The sequence below is a fragment of the Hyla sarda genome, chromosome 8, assembly GCF_029499605.1.
Source record: "Hyla sarda isolate aHylSar1 chromosome 8, aHylSar1.hap1, whole genome shotgun sequence".
Lineage (NCBI taxonomy): Eukaryota > Metazoa > Chordata > Amphibia > Anura > Hylidae > Hyla > Hyla sarda.
The window spans coordinates 4820669-4840959 of NC_079196.1; the positions used below are offsets into that span (position 1 = coordinate 4820669).

At 41.1% G+C, this 20291-nt stretch overlaps 1 protein-coding gene across 1 annotated transcript in view; it reads right to left on the reverse strand.

The window, feature by feature from the left end:
* The window catches only part of LOC130284610 (glycophorin-C-like), a 68490-nt gene that overhangs the window by 36601 nt on the left and 11598 nt on the right, over positions 1-20291 (reverse strand). Inside the window, exon 3 of the mRNA XM_056535103.1 lies at positions 16833-16943. Coding sequence (XP_056391078.1) covers positions 16833-16943 — 111 coding nt within the window. The remainder of the gene's footprint in view (positions 1-16832; positions 16944-20291) is intronic.

Here is a 20291-nt window from a genome sequence, read left to right on the forward strand (position 1 = left end):
GACTGCACTGGTGATCACTCAGGAGAGAATAGTAAGATGTAATGGTGACTGCACTGGTGATCACGCAGGACAGAATAGTGAGATGTAATGGTGACTGCACTGGTGATCATTCAGGACCGTATAGTGAGATGTAATGGTGACTGCACTAGTGATCTCTCAGGACACAATAGTGAGATGTAATGGTGACTGCACTGGTGATCACTCAGGACCGGATAGTGAGATGTAATGGTGACTGCACTAGTGATCACTCAGGAGAGAATAGTGAGATGTAATGGTGACTGCACTGGTGATCACTCAGGACCCAATAGTGAGATGTAATGGTGACTGCACTGGTGATCACTCAGGACCGAATAGTTAGATATAATGGTGACTGCACTGGTGATCACTCAGGACAGAATAGTGAGATGTAATGGTGACTGCACTGGTGATCACTCAGGACAGAATAGTGAGATGTAATGGTGACTGCACTGGTGATCACTCAGGACAGAATAGTGAGATGTAATGGTGACTGCACTGGTGATCACTCAGGACCGAATAGTTAGATATAATGGTGACTGCACTGGTGATCACTCAGGACAGAATAGTGAGATGTAATGGTGACTGCACTGGTGATCACTCAGGACAGAATAGTGAGATGTAATGGTGACTGCACTGGTGATCACTCAGGACCAGATAATTAGATGTAATGGTGACTACACTGGTGATCATCCAGGACCGAATCGTAAGATGTAATGGTGACTGCACTGGTGATCATCCAGGACCGAATCGTAAGATGTAATGATGACTGCACTGGTAAACACTCAGGACCGAATAGTGAGATGTAATGGTGACTGCACTAGTGATCACTCATAGTGATCACTCAGGAGAGAATAGCGAGATATAATGGTGACTGCACTGGTGATCACTCAGGACAGAATAGTGAGATGTAATGGTGACTGCACTGGTGATCACTCAGGACCGAATAGTGAGATATAATGGTGACTGCACTGGTGATCACTCAGGACAGAATAGTGAGATGTAATGGTGACTGCACTGGTGATCATCCAGGAGAGAATAGTGAGATGTAATGGTGACTGCACTGGTGATCACTCAGGAGAGAATAGTGAGATATAATGGTGACTGCACTGGTGATCACTCAGGAGATAATAGTAAGATGCAATGGTGACTGCACTGGTGATCACTCAGGAGATAATAGTGAGATGTAATGGTGACTGCACTGGTGATCACTCAGGACAGAATAGTGAGATGTAATGGTGACTGCTCTGGTGATTACTCAGGAGAGAATAGTGAGATGTAATGGTGACTGCACTGGTGATCACTCAGGAAAGAATAGTGAGATGTAATGGTGACTGCACTGGTGATTACTCAGGACCGAATAGTGAGATGTAATGGTGACTGCACTGGTGATCACTCAGGACAGAATAGTGAGATGTAATGGTGACTGCACTGGTGATCACTCAGGAGAGAATAGTGAGATGTAATGGTGACTGCACTGGTGATCACTCAGGAGAGAATAGTGAGATGTAATGGTGACTGCACTGGTGATCACTCAGGAGAGAATAGTGAGATGTAATGGTGACAGCACTGGTGATCACTCAGGAGAGAATAGTGAGATGTAATGGTGACTGCACTGGTGATCACTCAGGACAGAATAGTGAGATGTAATGCTGACTGCACTGGTGATCACTCAGGACAGAATAGTGAGATGTAATGGTGACTGCACTGGTGATCACTCAGGAGAGAAAAGTGAGATGTAATGGTGACTGCACTGGTGATCATCCAGGAGAGAATAGTGAGATGTAATGGTGACTGCACTGGTGGTCACTCAGGACCGAATAGTGAGATGTAATGGTGACTGCACTGGTGATCATTCAGGAGAGAATAGTGAAATGTAATGGTGACTGCACTGGTGATCACTCAGGACTGAATAGTGAGATGTAATGGTGACTGCACTGGTGATCACTCAGGAGAGAATAGTAAGATGTAATGGTGACTGCACTGGTGATCACGCAGGACAGAATAGTGAGATGTAATGGTGACTGCACTGGTGATCATTCAGGACCGTATAGTGAGATGTAATGGTGACTGCACTAGTGATCTCTCAGGACACAATAGTGAGATGTAATGGTGACTGCACTAGTGATCACTCAGGAGAGAATAGTGAGATGTAATGGTGACTGCACTGGTGATCATCCAGGACCGAATAGTGAGATGTAATGGTGACTGCACTGATGATCACTCAGGACAGAATAGTGAGATGTAATGGTGTCTGCACTGGTGATCACTCAGGACCGGATAGTGAGATGTAATGGTGACTGCACTAGTGATCACTCAGGAGAGAATAGTGAGATGTAATGGTGACTGCACTGGTGATCACTCAGGACCCAATAGTGAGATGTAATGGTGACTGCACTGGTGATCACTCAGGACCGAATAGTTAGATATAATGGTGACTGCACTGGTGATCACTCAGGACAGAATAGTGAGATGTAATGGTGACTGCACTGGTGATCACTCAGGACAGAATAGTGAGATGTAATGGTGACTGCACTGGTGATCACTCAGGACAGAATAGTGAGATGTAATGGTGACTGCACTGGTGATCACTCAGGACAGAATAGTGAGATGTAATGGTGACTGCACTGGTGATCACTCAGGACCGAATAGTTAGATATAATGGTGACTGCACTGGTGATCACTCAGGACAGAATAGTGAGATGTAATGGTGACTGCACTGGTGATCACTCAGGACAGAATAGTGAGATGTAATGGTGACTGCACTGGTTATCACTCAGGACCAGATAATTAGATGTAATAGTGACTACACTGGTGATCATCCAGGACCGAATCGTAAGATGTAATGGTGACTGCACTGGTGATCATCCAGGACCGAATCGTAAGATGTAATGATGACTGCACTGGTAAACACTCAGGACCGAATAGTGAGATGTAATGGTGACTGCACTGGTGATCACTCAGGAGAGAATAGCGAGATATAATGGTGACTGCACTGGTGATCACTCAGGACCGAATAGTGAGATGTAATGGTGACTGCACTAGTGATCACTCATAGTGATCACTCAGGAGAGAATAGCGAGATATAATGGTGACTGCACTGGTGATCACTCAGGAGAGAATAGTGAGATATAATGGTGACTGCACTGGTGATCACTCAGGAGAGAATAGTGAGATGTAATGGTGACTGCACTGGTGATCACTCAGGACAGAATAGTGAGATGTAATGGTGACTGCACTGGTGATCACTCAGGACCGAATAGTGAGATGTAATGGTGACTGCACTAGTGATCACTCAGGAGAGAATAGTGAGATATAATGGTGACTGCACTGGTGATCACTCAGGAGATAATAGTAAGATGCAATGGTGACTGCACTGGTGATCACTCAGGAGATAATAGTGAGATGTAATGGTGACTGCACTGGTGATCACTCAGGACAGAATAGTGAGATGTAATGGTGACTGCTCTGGTGATTACTCAGGAGAAAATAGTGAGATGTAATGGTGACTGCACTGGTGATCACTCAGGAGAGAATAGTGAGATGTAATGGTGACTGCACTGGTGATTACTCAGGACCGAATAGTGAGATGTAATGGTGACTGCACTGGTGATCACTCAGGACAGAATAGTGAGATGTAATGGTGACTGCACTGGTGATCACTCAGGAGAGAATAGTGAGATGTAATGGTGACTGCACTGGTGATCACTCAGGAGAGAATAGTGAGATGTAATGGTGACTGCACTGGTGATCACTCAGGAGAGAATAGTGAGATGTAATGGTGACTGCACTGGTGATCACTCAGGAGAGAATAGTGAGATGTAATGGTGACTGCACTGGTGATCACTCAGGACAGAATAGTGAGATGTAATGGTGACTGCACTGGTGATCACTCAGGACAGAATAGTGAGATGTAATGTTGACTGCACTGGTGATCACTCAGGAGAGAATAGTGAGATGTAATGGTGTCTGCACTGGTGATCACTCAGGACAGAATAGTGAGATGTAATGGTGACTGCACTGGTGATCACTCAGGACCGAATAGTGAGATGTAATGGTGACTGCACTGGTGATCACTCAGGACCGAATAGTGAGATATAATGGTGACTGCACTGGTGATCACTCAGGACAGAATAGTGAGATGTAATGGTGACTGCACTGGTGATCACTCAGGAGAGAATAGTGAGATGTAATGGTGACTGCACTAGTGATCACTCAGGACAGAATAGTGAGATGTAATGGTGACTGCACTAGTGATCACTCAGGATCGAATAGTGAGATGTAATGGTGACTGCACTGGTGATCACTCAGGACAGAATAGTGATATGTAATGGTGTCTGCACTGGTGATCACTCAGGATCGAATAGTGAGATGTAATGGTGACTGCACTAGTGATCACTCAGGAGAGAATAGTGAGATGTAATGGTGACTGCACAAGTGATCACTCAGGATCGAATAGTGAGATGTAATGGTGACTGCACTAGTGATCACTCAGGACAGAATAGTGAGATGTAATGGTGACTGCACTAGTGATCACTCAGGAGAGAATAGTGAGATGTAATGGTGACTGCACTAGTGATCACTCAGGAGAGAATAGTGAGATGTAATGGTGACTGCACTGGTGATCACTCAGGACAGAATAGTGAGATATAATGGTGACTGCACTGGTGATCACTCAGGACCGAATAGTGAGATGTAATGGTGACTGCACTGGTGATCACTCAGGACGGAATAGTGAGATGTAATGGTGACTGCACTAGTGATCATCCAGGACCAAATAGTGAGATGTAATGGTGACTGCACTGGTGATCACTCAGGACCGAATAGTTAGATATAATGGTGACTGCACTGGTGATCACTCAGGAGAGAATAGTGAGATGTAATGGTGACTGCACTGGTGATCACTCAGGACAGAATAGTGAGATATAATGGTGACTGCACTGGTGATCACTCAGGAGAGAATAGTGAGATGTAATGGTGACTGCACTAGTGATCACTCAGGAGAGAATAGTAAGATGTAATGGTGACTGCACTGGTGATCATCCAGGACCGAATAGTGAGATGTAATGGTGACTGCACTGGTGATCACTCAGGACAGAATAGTGAGATGTAATGGTGACTGAACTGGTGATCACTCACGAGAGAATAGTGAGATGTAATGGTGACTGCACTGGTGATAACTCAGGAGAGAATAGTGAGATGTAATGGTGACTGCACTAGTGGTCACTCAGGACAGAATAGTGAGATGTAATGGTGACTGCACTGGTGATCACTCAGGACACAATAGTGAGATGTAATGGTGACTGCACTGGTGATCACTCAGGACAGAATAGTGAGATGTAATGGTGTCTGCACTGGTGATCACTCAGGATCGAATAGTGAGATGTAATGGTGACTGCACTAGTGATCACTCAGGAGAGAATAGTGAGATGTAATGGTGACTGCACTAGTGATCACTCAGGATCGAATAGTGAGATGTAATGGTGACTGCACTAGTGATCACTCAGGAGAGAATAGTGAGATGTAATGGTGACTGCACTGGTGATCACTCAGGAGAGAATAGTGAGATGTAATGGTGACTGCACTGGTGATCACTCAGGACAGAATAGTGAGATGTAATGGTGACTGCACTGGTGATCACTCAGGAGAGAATAGTGAGATGTAATGGTGACTGCACTAGTGATCACTCAGGACAGAATAGTGAGATGTAATTGTGACTTCACTAGTGATCACTCAGGATCGAATAGTGAGATGTAATGGTGACTGCACTGGTGATCACTCAGGAGAGAATAGTGATATGTAATGGTGTCTGCACTGGTGATCACTCAGGACTGAATAGTGAGATGTAATGGTGACTGCACTGGTGATCACTCAGGAGAGAATAGTAAGATGTAATGGTGACTGCACTGGTGATCACGCAGGACAGAATAGTGAGATGTAATGGTGACTGCACTGGTGATCATTCAGGACCGTATAGTGAGATGTAATGGTGACTGCACTAGTGATCTCTCAGGACACAATAGTGAGATGTAATGGTGACTGCACTGGTGATCACTCAGGACCGGATAGTGAGATGTAATGGTGACTGCACTAGTGATCACTCAGGAGAGAATAGTGAGATGTAATGGTGACTGCACTGGTGATCACTCAGGACCCAATAGTGAGATGTAATGGTGACTGCACTAGTGATCACTCAGGACCGAATAGTTAGATATAATGGTGACTGCACTGGTGATCACTCAGGACAGAATAGTGAGATGTAATGGTGACTGCACTGGTGATCACTCAGGACAGAATAGTGAGATGTAATGGTGACTGCACTGGTGATCACTCAGGACAGAATAGTGAGATGTAATGGTGACTGCACTGGTGATCACTCAGGACAGAATAGTGAGATGTAATGGTGACTGCACTGGTGATCACTCAGGACCGAATAGTTAGATATAATGGTGACTGCACTGGTGATCACTCAGGACAGAATAGTGAGATGTAATGGTGACTGCACTGGTGATCACTCAGGACAGAATAGTGAGATGTAATGGTGACTGCACTGGTGATCACTCAGGACCGAATCGTAAGATGTAATGGTGACTGCACTGGTGATCATCCAGGACCGAAACGTAAGATGTAATGATGACTGCACTGGTAAACACTCAGGACCGAATAGTGAGATGTAATGGTGACTGCACTAGTGATCACTCATAGTGATCACTCAGGAGAGAATAGCGAGATATAATGGTGACTGCACTGGTGATCACTCAGGACAGAATAGTGAGATGTAATGGTGACTGCACTGGTGATCACTCAGGACCGAATAGTGAGATGTAATGGTGACTGCACTAGTGATCACTCAGGAGAGAATAGTGAGATATAATGGTGACTGCACTGGTGATCACTCAGGAGATAATAGTAAGATGCAATGGTGACTGCACTGGTGATCACTCAGGAGATAATAGTGAGATGTAATGGTGACTGCACTGGTGATCACTCAGGACAGAATAGTGAGATGTAATGGTGACTGCACTGGTGATTACTCAGGAGAGAATAGTGAGATGTAATGGTGACTGCACTGGTGATCACTCAGGAGAGAATAGTGAGATGTAATGGTGACTGCACTGGTGATTACTCAGGACCGAATAGTGAGATGTAATGGTGACTGCACTGGTGATCACTCAGGACAGAATAGTGAGATGTAATGGTGACTGCACTGGTGATCACTCAGGAGAGAATAGTGAGATGTAATGGTGACTGCACTGGTGATCACTCAGGAGAGAATAGTGAGATGTAATGGTGACTGCACTGGTGATCACTCAGGAGAGAATAGTGAGATGTAATGGTGACTGCACTGGTGATCACTCAGGAGAGAATAGTGAGATGTAATGGTGACTGCACTGGTGATCACTCAGGACAGAATAGTGAGATGTAATGGTGACTGCACTGGTGATCACTCAGGACAGAATAGTGAGATGTAATGTTGACTGCACTGGTGATCACTCAGGAGAGAATAGTGAGATGTAATGGTGTCTGCACTGGTGATCACTCAGGACAGAATAGTGAGATGTAATGGTGACTGCACTGGTGATCACTCAGGACCGAATAGTGAGATGTAATGGTGACTGCACTGGTGATCACTCAGGACCGAATAGTGAGATATAATGGTGACTGCACTGGTGATCACTCAGGACAGAATAGTGAGATGTAATGGTGACTGCACTGGTGATCACTCAGGAGAGAATAGTGAGATGTAATGGTGACTGCACTAGTGATCACTCAGGACAGAATAGTGAGATGTAATGGTGACTGCACTAGTGATCACTCAGGATCGAATAGTGAGATGTAATGGTGACTGCACTGGTGATCACTCAGGACAGAATAGTGATATGTAATGGTGTCTGCACTGGTGATCACTCAGGATCGAATAGTGAGATGTAATGGTGACTGCACTAGTGATCACTCAGGAGAGAATAGTGAGATGTAATGGTGACTGCACTAGTGATCACTCAGGATCGAATAGTGAGATGTAATGGTGACTGCACTAGTGATCACTCAGGACAGAATAGTGAGATGTAATGGTGACTGCACTAGTGATCACTCAGGAGAGAATAGTGAGATGTAATGATGACTGCACTAGTGATCACTCAGGAGAGAATAGTGAGATGTAATGGTGATTGCACTGGTGATCACTCAGGACAGAATAGTGAGATATAATGGTGACTGCACTGGTGATCACTCAGGACCGAATAGTGAGATGTAATGGTGACTGCACTGGTGATCACTCAGGACCGAATAGTTAGATATAATGGTGACTGCACTGGTGATCACTCAGGAGAGAATAGTGAGATGTAATGGTGACTGCACTGGTGATCACTCAGGACAGAATAGTGAGATATAATGGTGACTGCACTGGTGATCACTCAGGACAGAATAGTGAGATGTAATGGTGACTGCACTGGTGATCACTCAGGAGAGAATAGTGAGATATAATGTTGACTGCACTGGTGATCACTCAGGAGAGAATAGTGAGATGTAATGGTGACTGCACTGGTGATCACTCAGGAGAGAATAGTAAGATGTAATGGTGACTGCACTGGTGATCATCCAGGACCGAATAGTGAGATGTAATGGTGACTGCACTGGTGATCACTCAGGACAGAATAGTGAGATGTAATGGTGACTGAACTGGTGATCACTCACGAGAGAATAGTGAGATGTAATGGTGACTGCACTGGTGATAACTCAGGAGAGAATAGTGAGATGTAATGGTGACTGCACTAGTGATCACTCAGGACAGAATAGTGAGATGTAATGGTGACTGCACTGGTGATCACTCAGGATCGAATAGTGAGATGTAATGGTGACTGCACTAGTGATCACTCAGGACAGAATAGTGAGATGTAATTGTGACTTCACTAGTGATCACTCAGGATCGAATAGTGAGATGTAATGGTGACTGCACTGGTGATCACTCAGGACAGAATAGTGATATGTAATGGTGTCTGCACTTGTGATCACTCAGGATCGAATAGTGAGATGTAATGGTGACTGCACTAGTGATCACTCAGGAGAGAATAGTGAGATGTAATGGTGACTGCACTAGTGATCATTCAGGATCGAATAGTGAGATGTAATGGTGACTGCACTAGTGATCACTCAGGAGAGAATAGTGAGATGTAATGGTGACTGCACTAGTGATCATTCAGGATCGAATAGTGAGATGTAATGGTGACTGCACTGGTGATCACTCAGGACAGAATAGTGAGATGTAATGGTGACTGCACTAGTGATCACTCAGGAGAGAATAGTGAGATGTAATGGTGACTGCACTAGTGATCACTCAGGAGAGAATAGTGAGATGTAATGGTGACTGCACTGGTGATCACTCAGGACAGAATAGTGAGATATAATGGTGACTGCACTGGTGATCACTCAGGACTGAATAGTGAGATGTAATGGTGACTGCACTGGTGATCACTCAGGACGGAATAGTGAGATGTAATGGTGACTGCACTAGTGATCATCCAGGACCAAATAGTGAGATGTAATGGTGACTGCACTGGTGATCACTCAGGACCGAATAGTTAGATATAATGGTGACTGCACTGGTGATCACTCAGGAGAGAATAGTGAGATGTAATGGTGACTGCACTGGTGATCACTCAGGACAGAATAGTGAGATATAATGGTGACTGCACTGGTGATCACTCAGGACAGAATAGTGAGATGTAATGGTGACTGCACTGGTGATCACTCAGGAGAGAATAGTGAGATATAATGTTGACTGCACTGGTGATCACTCAGGAGAGAATAGTGAGATGTAATGGTGACTGCACTGGTGATCACTCAGGAGAGAATAGTAAGATGTAATGGTGACTGCACTGGTGATCATCCAGGACCGAATAGTGAGATGTAATGGTGACTGCACTGATGATCACTCAGGACAGAATAGTGAGATGTAATGGTGACTGCACTGGTGATCACTCAGGAGAGAATAGTGAGATGTAATGGTGACTGCACTGGTGATCACTCAGGAGAGAATAGTGAGATGTAATGGTGACTGCACTGGTGATCACTCAGGAGAGAATAGTGAGATGTAATGGTGACTGCACTGGTGATCACTCAGGAGAGAATAGTGAGATGTAATGGTGACTGCACTGGTGATCACTCAGGACAGAATAGTGAGATGTAATGGTGTCTGCACTGGTGATCACTCAGGATCGAATAGTGAGATGTAATGGTGACTGCACTAGTGATCACTCAGGAGAGAATAGTGAGATGTAATGGTGACTGCACTAGTGATCACTCAGGATAGAATAGTGAGATGTAATGGTGACTGCACTAGTGATCACTCAGGAGAGAATAGTGAGATGTAATGGTGACTGCACTGGTGATCACTCAGGAGAGAATAGTGAGATGTAATGGTGACTGCACTGGTGATCACTCAGGACAGAATAGTGAGATGTAATGGTGACTGCACTGGTGATCACACAGGAGAGAATAGTGAGATGTAATGGTGACTGCACTAGTGATCACTCAGGACAGAATAGTGAGATGTAATGGTGACTGCACTAGTGATCACTCAGGATCGAATAGTGAGATGTAATGGTGACTGCACTGGTGATCACTCAGGACAGAATAGTGATATGTAATGGTGTCTGCACTGGTGATCACTCAGGATCGAATAGTGAGATGTAATGGTGACTGCACTAGTGATCACTCAGGAGAGAATAGTGAGATGTAATGGTGACTGCACTAGTGATCACTCAGGAGAGAATAGTGAGATGTAATGGTGACTGCACTAGTGATCACTCAGGAGAGAATAGTGAGATGTAATGGTGACTGCACTGGTGATCACTCAGGACAGAATAGTGAGATATAATGGTGACTGCACTGGTGATCACTCAGGACCGAATAGTGAGATGTAATGGTGACTGCACTGGTGATCACTCAGGACGGAATAGTGAGATGTAATGGTGACTGCACTAGTGATCATCCAGGACCAAATAGTGAGATGTAATGGTGACTGCACTGGTGATCATTCAGGAGAGAATAGTGAGATATAATGTTGACTGCACTGGTGATCACTCAGGACAGAATAGTGAGATGTAATGGTGACTGCACTGGTGATCACTCAGGAGAGAATAGTTAGATGTAATGGTGACTGCACTGGTGATCACTCAGGAGAGAATAGTAAGATGTAATGGTGACTGCACTGGTGATCATCCAGGACCGAATAGTGAGATGTAATGGTGACTGCACTGGTGATCATCCAGGACCGAATAGTGAGATGTAATGGTGACTGCACTGGTGATCACTCAGGACAGAATAGGGAGATGTAATGGTGACTGCACTGGTGATCACTCAGGAGAGAATAGTGAGATGTAATGGTGACTGCACTGGTGATCACTCAGGAGAGAATAGTGAGATGTAATGGTGACTGCACTGGTGATCACTCAGGACAGAATAGTGAGATGTAATGGTTACTGCACTGGTGATCACTCAGGACCGAATAGTGAGATATAATGGTGACTGCACTGGTGATCACTCAGGAGAGAATAGTGAGATGTAATGGTGACTGCACTGGTGATCACTCAGGAGAGAATAGTGAGATGTAATGGTGACTGCACTGGTGATCACTCAGGAGAGAATAGTAAGATGTAATGGTGACTGCACTGGTGATCATCCAGGACCGAATAGTGAGATGTAATGGTGACTGCACTGGTGATCACTCAGGACAGAATAGTGAGATGTAATGGTGACTGCACTAGTGATCTCTCAGGACAGAATAGTGAGATGTAATGGTGACTGCACTGGTGATCATCCAGGACCGGATAGTGAGATGTAATGATGACTGCACTGGTGATCACTCAGGACGGAATAGTGAGATGTAATGGTGACTGCACTGGTGATCACTCAGCTTTCTCGGGATCAGAGAGCGCAGATTCTGTATGCACTCTCCAACAATCCTAATATTTTCCAGCCCTGTGATGTACAGCCGCCGTCTTGTAAGGATTTGAATCTTGAAATCTTTTAGCGCTTGCTCCCGGTGTGAGACCTGAGGATTCTGGTGGAGTGTGACCGCCCGGCTCTACAGTTCTGATAAATCCTGCACTAAGAATCTGCAGACCCCCCCCCCCCCCCCTCCTCCTCCTCCCTGGATCTTGCTTCTTCAATCCTCCATGAAATTTTGGAATATTTTTAGAATTTAGAAAAACATACAGGACCTGTCTCCAAAAATCTGAAGAACAGCATGAAGTGTGCAAACATTACACTGACATGTGAGCTCGCACTCAGGGGAGTCTCGTCAGTGTGAACTTCAGCATTAGATTGTGAGCTGCTTGGGTGACATCACATCTGCACGTGTGCGAGGAAAGAGATGACGCTTAATGATGTGTACGTTACACTGTTATATATATGATGTGTACATTACACTATTATATATCTGATGTGTATATTACACTATTATATATCTGATGTGTACGTTACACTATTATATATCTGATGTGTACGTTACACTATTATATATCTGATGTGTACGTTACACTATTATATATCTGATGTGTATATTACACTATTATATATCTGATGTGTACGTTACACTATTATATATCTGATGTGTATGTTACACTATTATATATCTGATGTGTACGTTACACTGTTATATATATGATGTGTATATTACACTATTATATATCTGATGTGTATGTTACACTATTATATATCTGATGTGTACGTTACACTATTATATATCTGATGTGTACGTTACACTATTATATATCTGATGTGTACGTTACACTATTATATATATGATGTGTATATTACACTATTATATATCTGATGTGTACGTTACACTATTATATATCTGATGTGTACGTTACACTATTATATATCTGATGTGTATATTACACTATTATATATCTGATGTGTATGTTACACTATTATATATCTGATGTGTATATTACACTATTATATATCTGATGTGTACGTTACACTATTATATATCTGATGTGTACGTTACACTATTATATATCTGATGTGTATGTTACACTATTATATATCTGATGTGTATGTTACACTATTATATATCTGATGTGTATATTACACTATTATATATCTGATGTGTATGTTACACTATTATATATCTGATGTGTATATTACACTATTATATATCTGATGTGTACGTTACACTATTATATATCTGACGTGTATGTTACACTATTATATATCTGACGTGTATGTTACACTATTATATATCTGACGTGTACGTTACACTATTATATATCTGACGTGTATGTTACACTATTATATATCTGACGTGTCCGTTACACTATTATATATCTGATGTGTACGTTACACTATTATATATCTGATGTGTACGTTACACTATTATATATCTGACGTGTACGTTACACTATTATATATCTGATGTGTACGTTACACTATTATATATCTGATGTGTACGTTACACTATTATATATCTGATGTGTACGTTACACTATTATATATCTGATGTGTACGTTACACTATTATATATCTGATGTGTACGTTACACTATTATATATCTGATGTGTACGTTACACTATTATATATCTGATGTGTACGTTACACTATTATGTATATGATGTGTATATTACACTATTATATATCTGATGTGTACGTTACACTATTATATATCTGACGTGTACGTTACACTATTATATATCTGACGTGTACGTTACACTATTATATATCTGATGTGTACGTTACACTGTTATATATATGATGTGTATATTACACTATTATATATCTGATGTGTATGTTACACTATTATATATCTGATGTGTACGTTACACTATTATATATCTGATGTGTACGTTACACTATTATATATCTGATGTGTACGTTACACTATTATATATCTGATGTGTACGTTACACTATTATATATATGATGTGTATATTACACTATTATATATCTGATGTGTACGTTACACTATTATATATCTGATGTGTACGTTACACTATTATATATCTGATGTGTACGTTACACTATTATATATCTGATGTGTATGTTACACTATTATATATCTGATGTGTATGTTACACTATTATATATCTGATGTGTACGTTACACTATTATATATCTGATGTGTATATTACACTATTATATATCTGATGTGTACGTTACACTATTATATATCTGATGTGTACGTTACACTATTATATATCTGATGTGTACGTTACACTGTTATATATATGATGTGTATGTTACACTATTATATATCTGATGTGTATGTTACACTATTATATATCTGATGTGTACGTTACACTATTATATATCTGATGTGTACGTTACACTATTATTTATTTGATGTGTACGTTACACTATTATATATATGATGTGTATATTACACTATTATATATCTGATGTGTACGTTACACTATTATATATCTGATGTGTACGTTACACTATTATATATCTGATGTGTATATTACACTATTATATATCTGATGTGTATGTTACACTATTATATATCTGATGTGTATATTACACTATTATATATCTGATGTGTACGTTACACTATTATATATCTGATGTGTACGTTACACTATTATATATCTGATGTGTACGTTACACTATTATATATATGATGTGTACGTTACACTATTATATATCTGATGTGTCCGTTACACTATTATATATCTGATGTGTACGTTACACTATTATATATCTGATGTGTACGTTACACTATTATGTCTCTGACGTGTACGTTACACACTGCTTTGTCTCTGACGTGTATGTTACACACTGCTTTGTCTCTGACGTGTATGTTACACACTGCTTTGTCTCTGACGTGTATGTTACACACTGTTTTGTCTCTGACGTGTATGTTACACACTGTTTTGTCTCTGACGTGTATGTTACACACTGTTTTGTCTCTGACGTGTTCGTTACACACTGTTTTGTCTCTGACGTGTATGTTACACACTGTTTTGTCTCTGACGTGTACGTTACACACTGTTTTGTCTCTGACGTGTATGTTACACACTGTTTTGTCTCTGACGTGTATGTTACACACTGTTTTGTCTCTGACGTGTATGTTACACACTGTTTTGTCTCTGACGTGTATGTTACACACTGTTTTGTCTCTGACGTGTTCGTTACACACTGTTTTGTCTCTGACGTGTATGTTACACACTGTTTTGTCTCTGACGTGTATGTTACACACTGTTTTGTCTCTGACGTGTATGTTACACACTGTTTTGTCTCTGACGTGTAGGTTACACACTGTTTTGTCTCTGACGTGTACGTTACACACTGTTTTGTCACTGACGTGTACGTTACACACTGTTTTGTCTCTGACGTGTATGTTACACACTGTTTTGTCTCTGACGTGTATGTTACACACTGTTTTGTCTCTGACGTGTATGTTACACACTGTTTTGTCTCTGACGTGTATGTTACACACTGTTTTGTCTCTGACGTGTATGTTACACACTGTTTTGTCTCTGACGTGTACGTTACACACTGTTTTGTCTCTGACGTGTAGGTTACACACTGTTTTGTCTCTGACGTGTAGGTTACACACTGCTTTGTCTCTGACGTGTATGTTACACACTGTTTTGTCTCTGACGTGTATGTTACACACTGTTTTGTCTCTGACGTGTACGTTACACACTGTTTTGTCTCTGACGTGTAGGTTACACACTGCTTTGTCTCTGACGTGTTCGTTACACACTGTTTTGTCTCTGACGTGTACGTTACACTATCAAGCCAGGTTCACATATGTCTTGCGTCCGGCATAGATGACCTCAGTCTAAAGATTGACACAACTGATGCCATAACTGATGACAACATGTATCAGTTGTCATCAGTGTTATGGCATTCAGCGTCCATTGTTTCTGGCAAGCTGCCTTCCCTTGCCTGTTGCCCTCCGGCTTGTCCAACCATCCGGTGGCTGAACGATTGTGAACTATCCCTTTCAAATGAATGGGATAAGTTCTAGCACTGGTTTCCCTCCGTTGTACGAAAGAGGAAAACTATGCCTGACGCCGGACATATGTGAACCCAGCCTTAGATATCTGATGTGTCTGGATGAGGGGTAGGAGAGGTGGAGAGGGGAGGTGGTCCTCCGCCTAGAGGATCGCTGTACAGGGGATTTGTACAAGTCATCGATCAAGAAAACTTTTGCTCAACTTTCACTAACTATATCCAGACACAGAAGGGGCACAAACACAGCTGCACAACAATCCGTGAACACTTACATGTGATATTACTGGGGGGGGGAGCATTCTGGCCCCCCCCCCCCCCCCCCCCCCCCCCCCTCCATCAGCCACCAAGAGAATGTGTCCCACCTCTGGCAATGAACTGGTTAATACATTAGAGTCTATGGTATTTTTACACAATGATGACTGGGATGGAGCCGATGACATGTGACTTCCTGGATCCTAAACTACAAACCTCCCGGGTCCCATTACTCTGCTCCGCGTTCACACAGATGCAGTTTTTGATGCAACCGTCAGTCTCAGTGGTCTCAGCCAATGGCTGTCCGGGCATGCTGGGAGTTGAAGTTTTGCAACATCTAGAGGTCCGCAGTTTGGAGACTGCTGCCCTCTACAATGAGTAATGCAGTCAGGGCTTGCTGGGAGTTGTGGTTCTGCCATTTTCTGAGACCACTATCCTATTCCCCGTGAATCCACTTTTGATTTTGGCACAAAAAGATGCATCTAAAACCGTAGTGACATTTTTCCAAAATATGCTTTGTATGACCCCCGCCGGCACCCTGTGTACTGTGTGTGTGTGGCGGTGAAGAGGTTAACCCATGCGGGGCCCATACTTACAGCTGGGAGCGGTCATACCGGTGTCAGGTGTAGACATGGTCACAGGTCCCTCCGGGGCTGCGGCTGGGGATCGTGCTGGAGACTCTGCTTGCACCGTCGGTTTCCTGACCTCTGCAGAAGGGAAAACATGTGTCAGGGCTGTGGGTCCTACAGGAGGGGAGGGGCGCACCAGGAACAGATAACAGGAACTGTTTTTAGGCTGCGGCTGCTGCTATCAGGGCTGCACAGGGAGCACAAAAATATCTACAGGAGGGATAAGAGAGGACGGTGAAAAACACAAATAATATAAAATGTAAAAAAAAAGTCTAAAGGAGGGATAAGAGAGGACGGTGAAAAACACAAATAATATAAAATGTAAAAAAAAAGTCTAAAGGAGGGATAAGAGAGGACGGTGAAAAACCACAAATAATATAAAATGTAAAAAATCTACAGGAGGGATAAGAGAGGACGGTGAAAAACCACAAATAATATAAAATGTAAAAAATCTACAGGAGGGATAAGAGAGGACGGTGAAAAACCACAAATAATATAAAATGTAAAAAATCTACAGGAGGGATAAGAGAGGACGGTGAAAAACACAAATAATATAAAATGTAAAAAATCTACAGGAGGGATAAGAGAGGACGGTGAAAAACACAAATAATATAAAATGTAAAAAAATCTACAGGAGGGATAAGAGAGGACGGTGAAAAACACAAATGATATAAAATGTAAAAATCTACAGGAGGGATAAGAGAGGACGGTGAAAAACACAAATAATATAAAATGTTTAAAAAAAGTCTAAAGGAGGGATAAGAGATGACGGTGAAAAAAACAACAAATAAAAAAAAATAAAAAATAAAGTCTAAAGGAGGGATAAGAGAGGATGGTGAAAAAACACAAATAATATAAAATGTAAAAAAATCTACAGGAGGGATAAGAGAGGATGGTGAAAAAACCCAAATAATATAAAATGTAAAAAAATCTACAGGAGTGATAAGAGAGAGTGGTGAAAAAACACAAATGATATAAAATGTAAAAAAAATCTACAGGAAGGATAAGAGAGGACGGTGAAAAATGTTAAAAAAAAGTCTACAGGAGGGATAAGAGAGGACGGTGAAAAACACAAATGATATAAAATGTAAAAATCTATAGGAGGGATAAGAGAGGACGGTGAAAAAACACAAATGATATAAAATGTAAAAAAATCTACAGGAGGGATAAGAGAAAACGGTGAAAAAACCCAAATAATATAAAATGTAAAAAAATCTACAGGAGGGATAAGAGAGGATGGTGAAAAAAACAACAAATAAAAAAAAATAAAAAATAAAGTCTAAAGGAGGGATAAGAGAGAGTGGTGAAAAAACACAAATAATATAAAATGTAAAAAAATCTACAGGAAGGATAAGAGAGGACGGTGAAAAACACAAATGATATAAAATGTAAAAAAATCTACAGGAGGGATAAGAGAGGACGGTGAAAAACACAAATGATATAAAATGTAAAAATCTATAGGAGGGATAAGAGAGGACGGTGAAAAAACACAAATGATATAAAGTACAAAACATCAATTAAAATAATAATAATAATTATAATAATAATAATATAATAATAATATAATAATAATAAAAATAATAATAATAATAATATTTATATAGCGCCAGGATACAAATATCAGACATTACAATATTACACACTTATTATTTATAAAATTAACTAAACTAATTTATAACTCTGTATTGTGCTGTTCCTCTTTTATCCCTACTGGAAATGTATGAATAAATTGACAACTAGCTGTTACTATTCCCTTTGTAAAAGAGTCTTCTTTGTAAGAACTGATTGGACGATGTTAAGAGGACACGCCCCCGAGTAACACCCAGTCGTCTATTGAATAAAACATTTCTAGGAGGGTCAAGGAATAAACAAAACACAACACACAATTCTAGAAATGTTTAATTATGGGGCAATGAAAAACAGCGCCACTCTTGTCCTTAGGTTGGGTGTGGAATTGCAGCTCAGTTACATTAAAGTTGTAAAACTGCATTTTTTGAACCAGACGTCGTTCAGGGCTTCGGGAAAACTGTATCCATAGAGGAGCATATATATATATTATGAAATATCAGTGATATGCGGCTGCTGGACTGGTGTTATCTATGCGACTCCCCCCCCCCCCCCCCTCCGGTGACCATTTATAGGAGATACATTTTATTTTGCATTTGTGTCCCCTTTAACCCCATGCAATATCTTTGGGAGGGTCTCCTGACCACCTGTCTGTACTGACAGCAGCGCACACACAGCCGCCCCATTTACTGATCAGGAATGTTATGGTGGGCACCATAGGGCGCAGTAGTGTGGTTGGGGGCAGGGCGACGTCTTGTGCACTGGGTGACATCCACATTTTTGGAGAGTCTCAGCCTGGTTACAGTTGCTCTTCAGATACTAATAATATTACAGAGAGTTCAGGACAGTTGCCCGGAGCATTAACCCCTCCACCGCCGGCCACCCCCTCACCCAACATGACCCCCATGTGACTCCGCGACCAGACACAGAGACCAATATGAATGAAGCATCCAAAAATATTACAAGAAATGAGGAAAAGTGCAATGAAGGATTCATATTTGAAATGATCAGCTTAACTATCTCTCTATTTCATATCTATCTATCTCATATATATCTATCTCATATCTATCTATCTCATATCTATCTATCTCATATATATCTATCTCATATCTATCTATCTCATATCTATCTATCTCATATCTATCTATCTCATATCTATCTATCTCATATCTATCTATCTCATATCTATCTCATATCTATCTCATATCTATCTATCTCATATCTATCTCATATCTATCTATCTATCTATCTCATATCTATCTATCTCATATCTATCTATCTATCTATCTATCTATCTATCTATCTATCTCATATCTATCTCATATCTATCTATCTCTCATATCTATCTCATATCTATCTCATATCTATCTATCTCATATCTATCTCATATCTATCTATCTATCTATCTATCTATCTATCTCATATCTATCTATCTCATATCTATCTATCTATCTATCTCATATCTATCTCATATCTATCTATCTATCTATCTCATATCTATCTATCTCATATCTATCTCATATCTATCTATCTATCTATCTATCTATCTATCTCATATCTATCTATCTCATATCTATCTCATATCTATCTATCTATCTATCTCATATCTATCTCATATCTATCTCATATCTATCTCATATCTATCTCATATCTATCTCATATCTATCTATCTCATATCTCATATCTATCTCATATCTATCTCATATCTATCTATCTCATATCTATCTATCTCATATCTATCTCACATCTATCTCATATCTATCTCATATCTATCTATCTAAAAAAAAATATATATTTGCAGCACTCAAAGTAAGGTTATGGTGAAAAAAAGTGAAGCTTTATTCCATCCAAAGAAAGCGA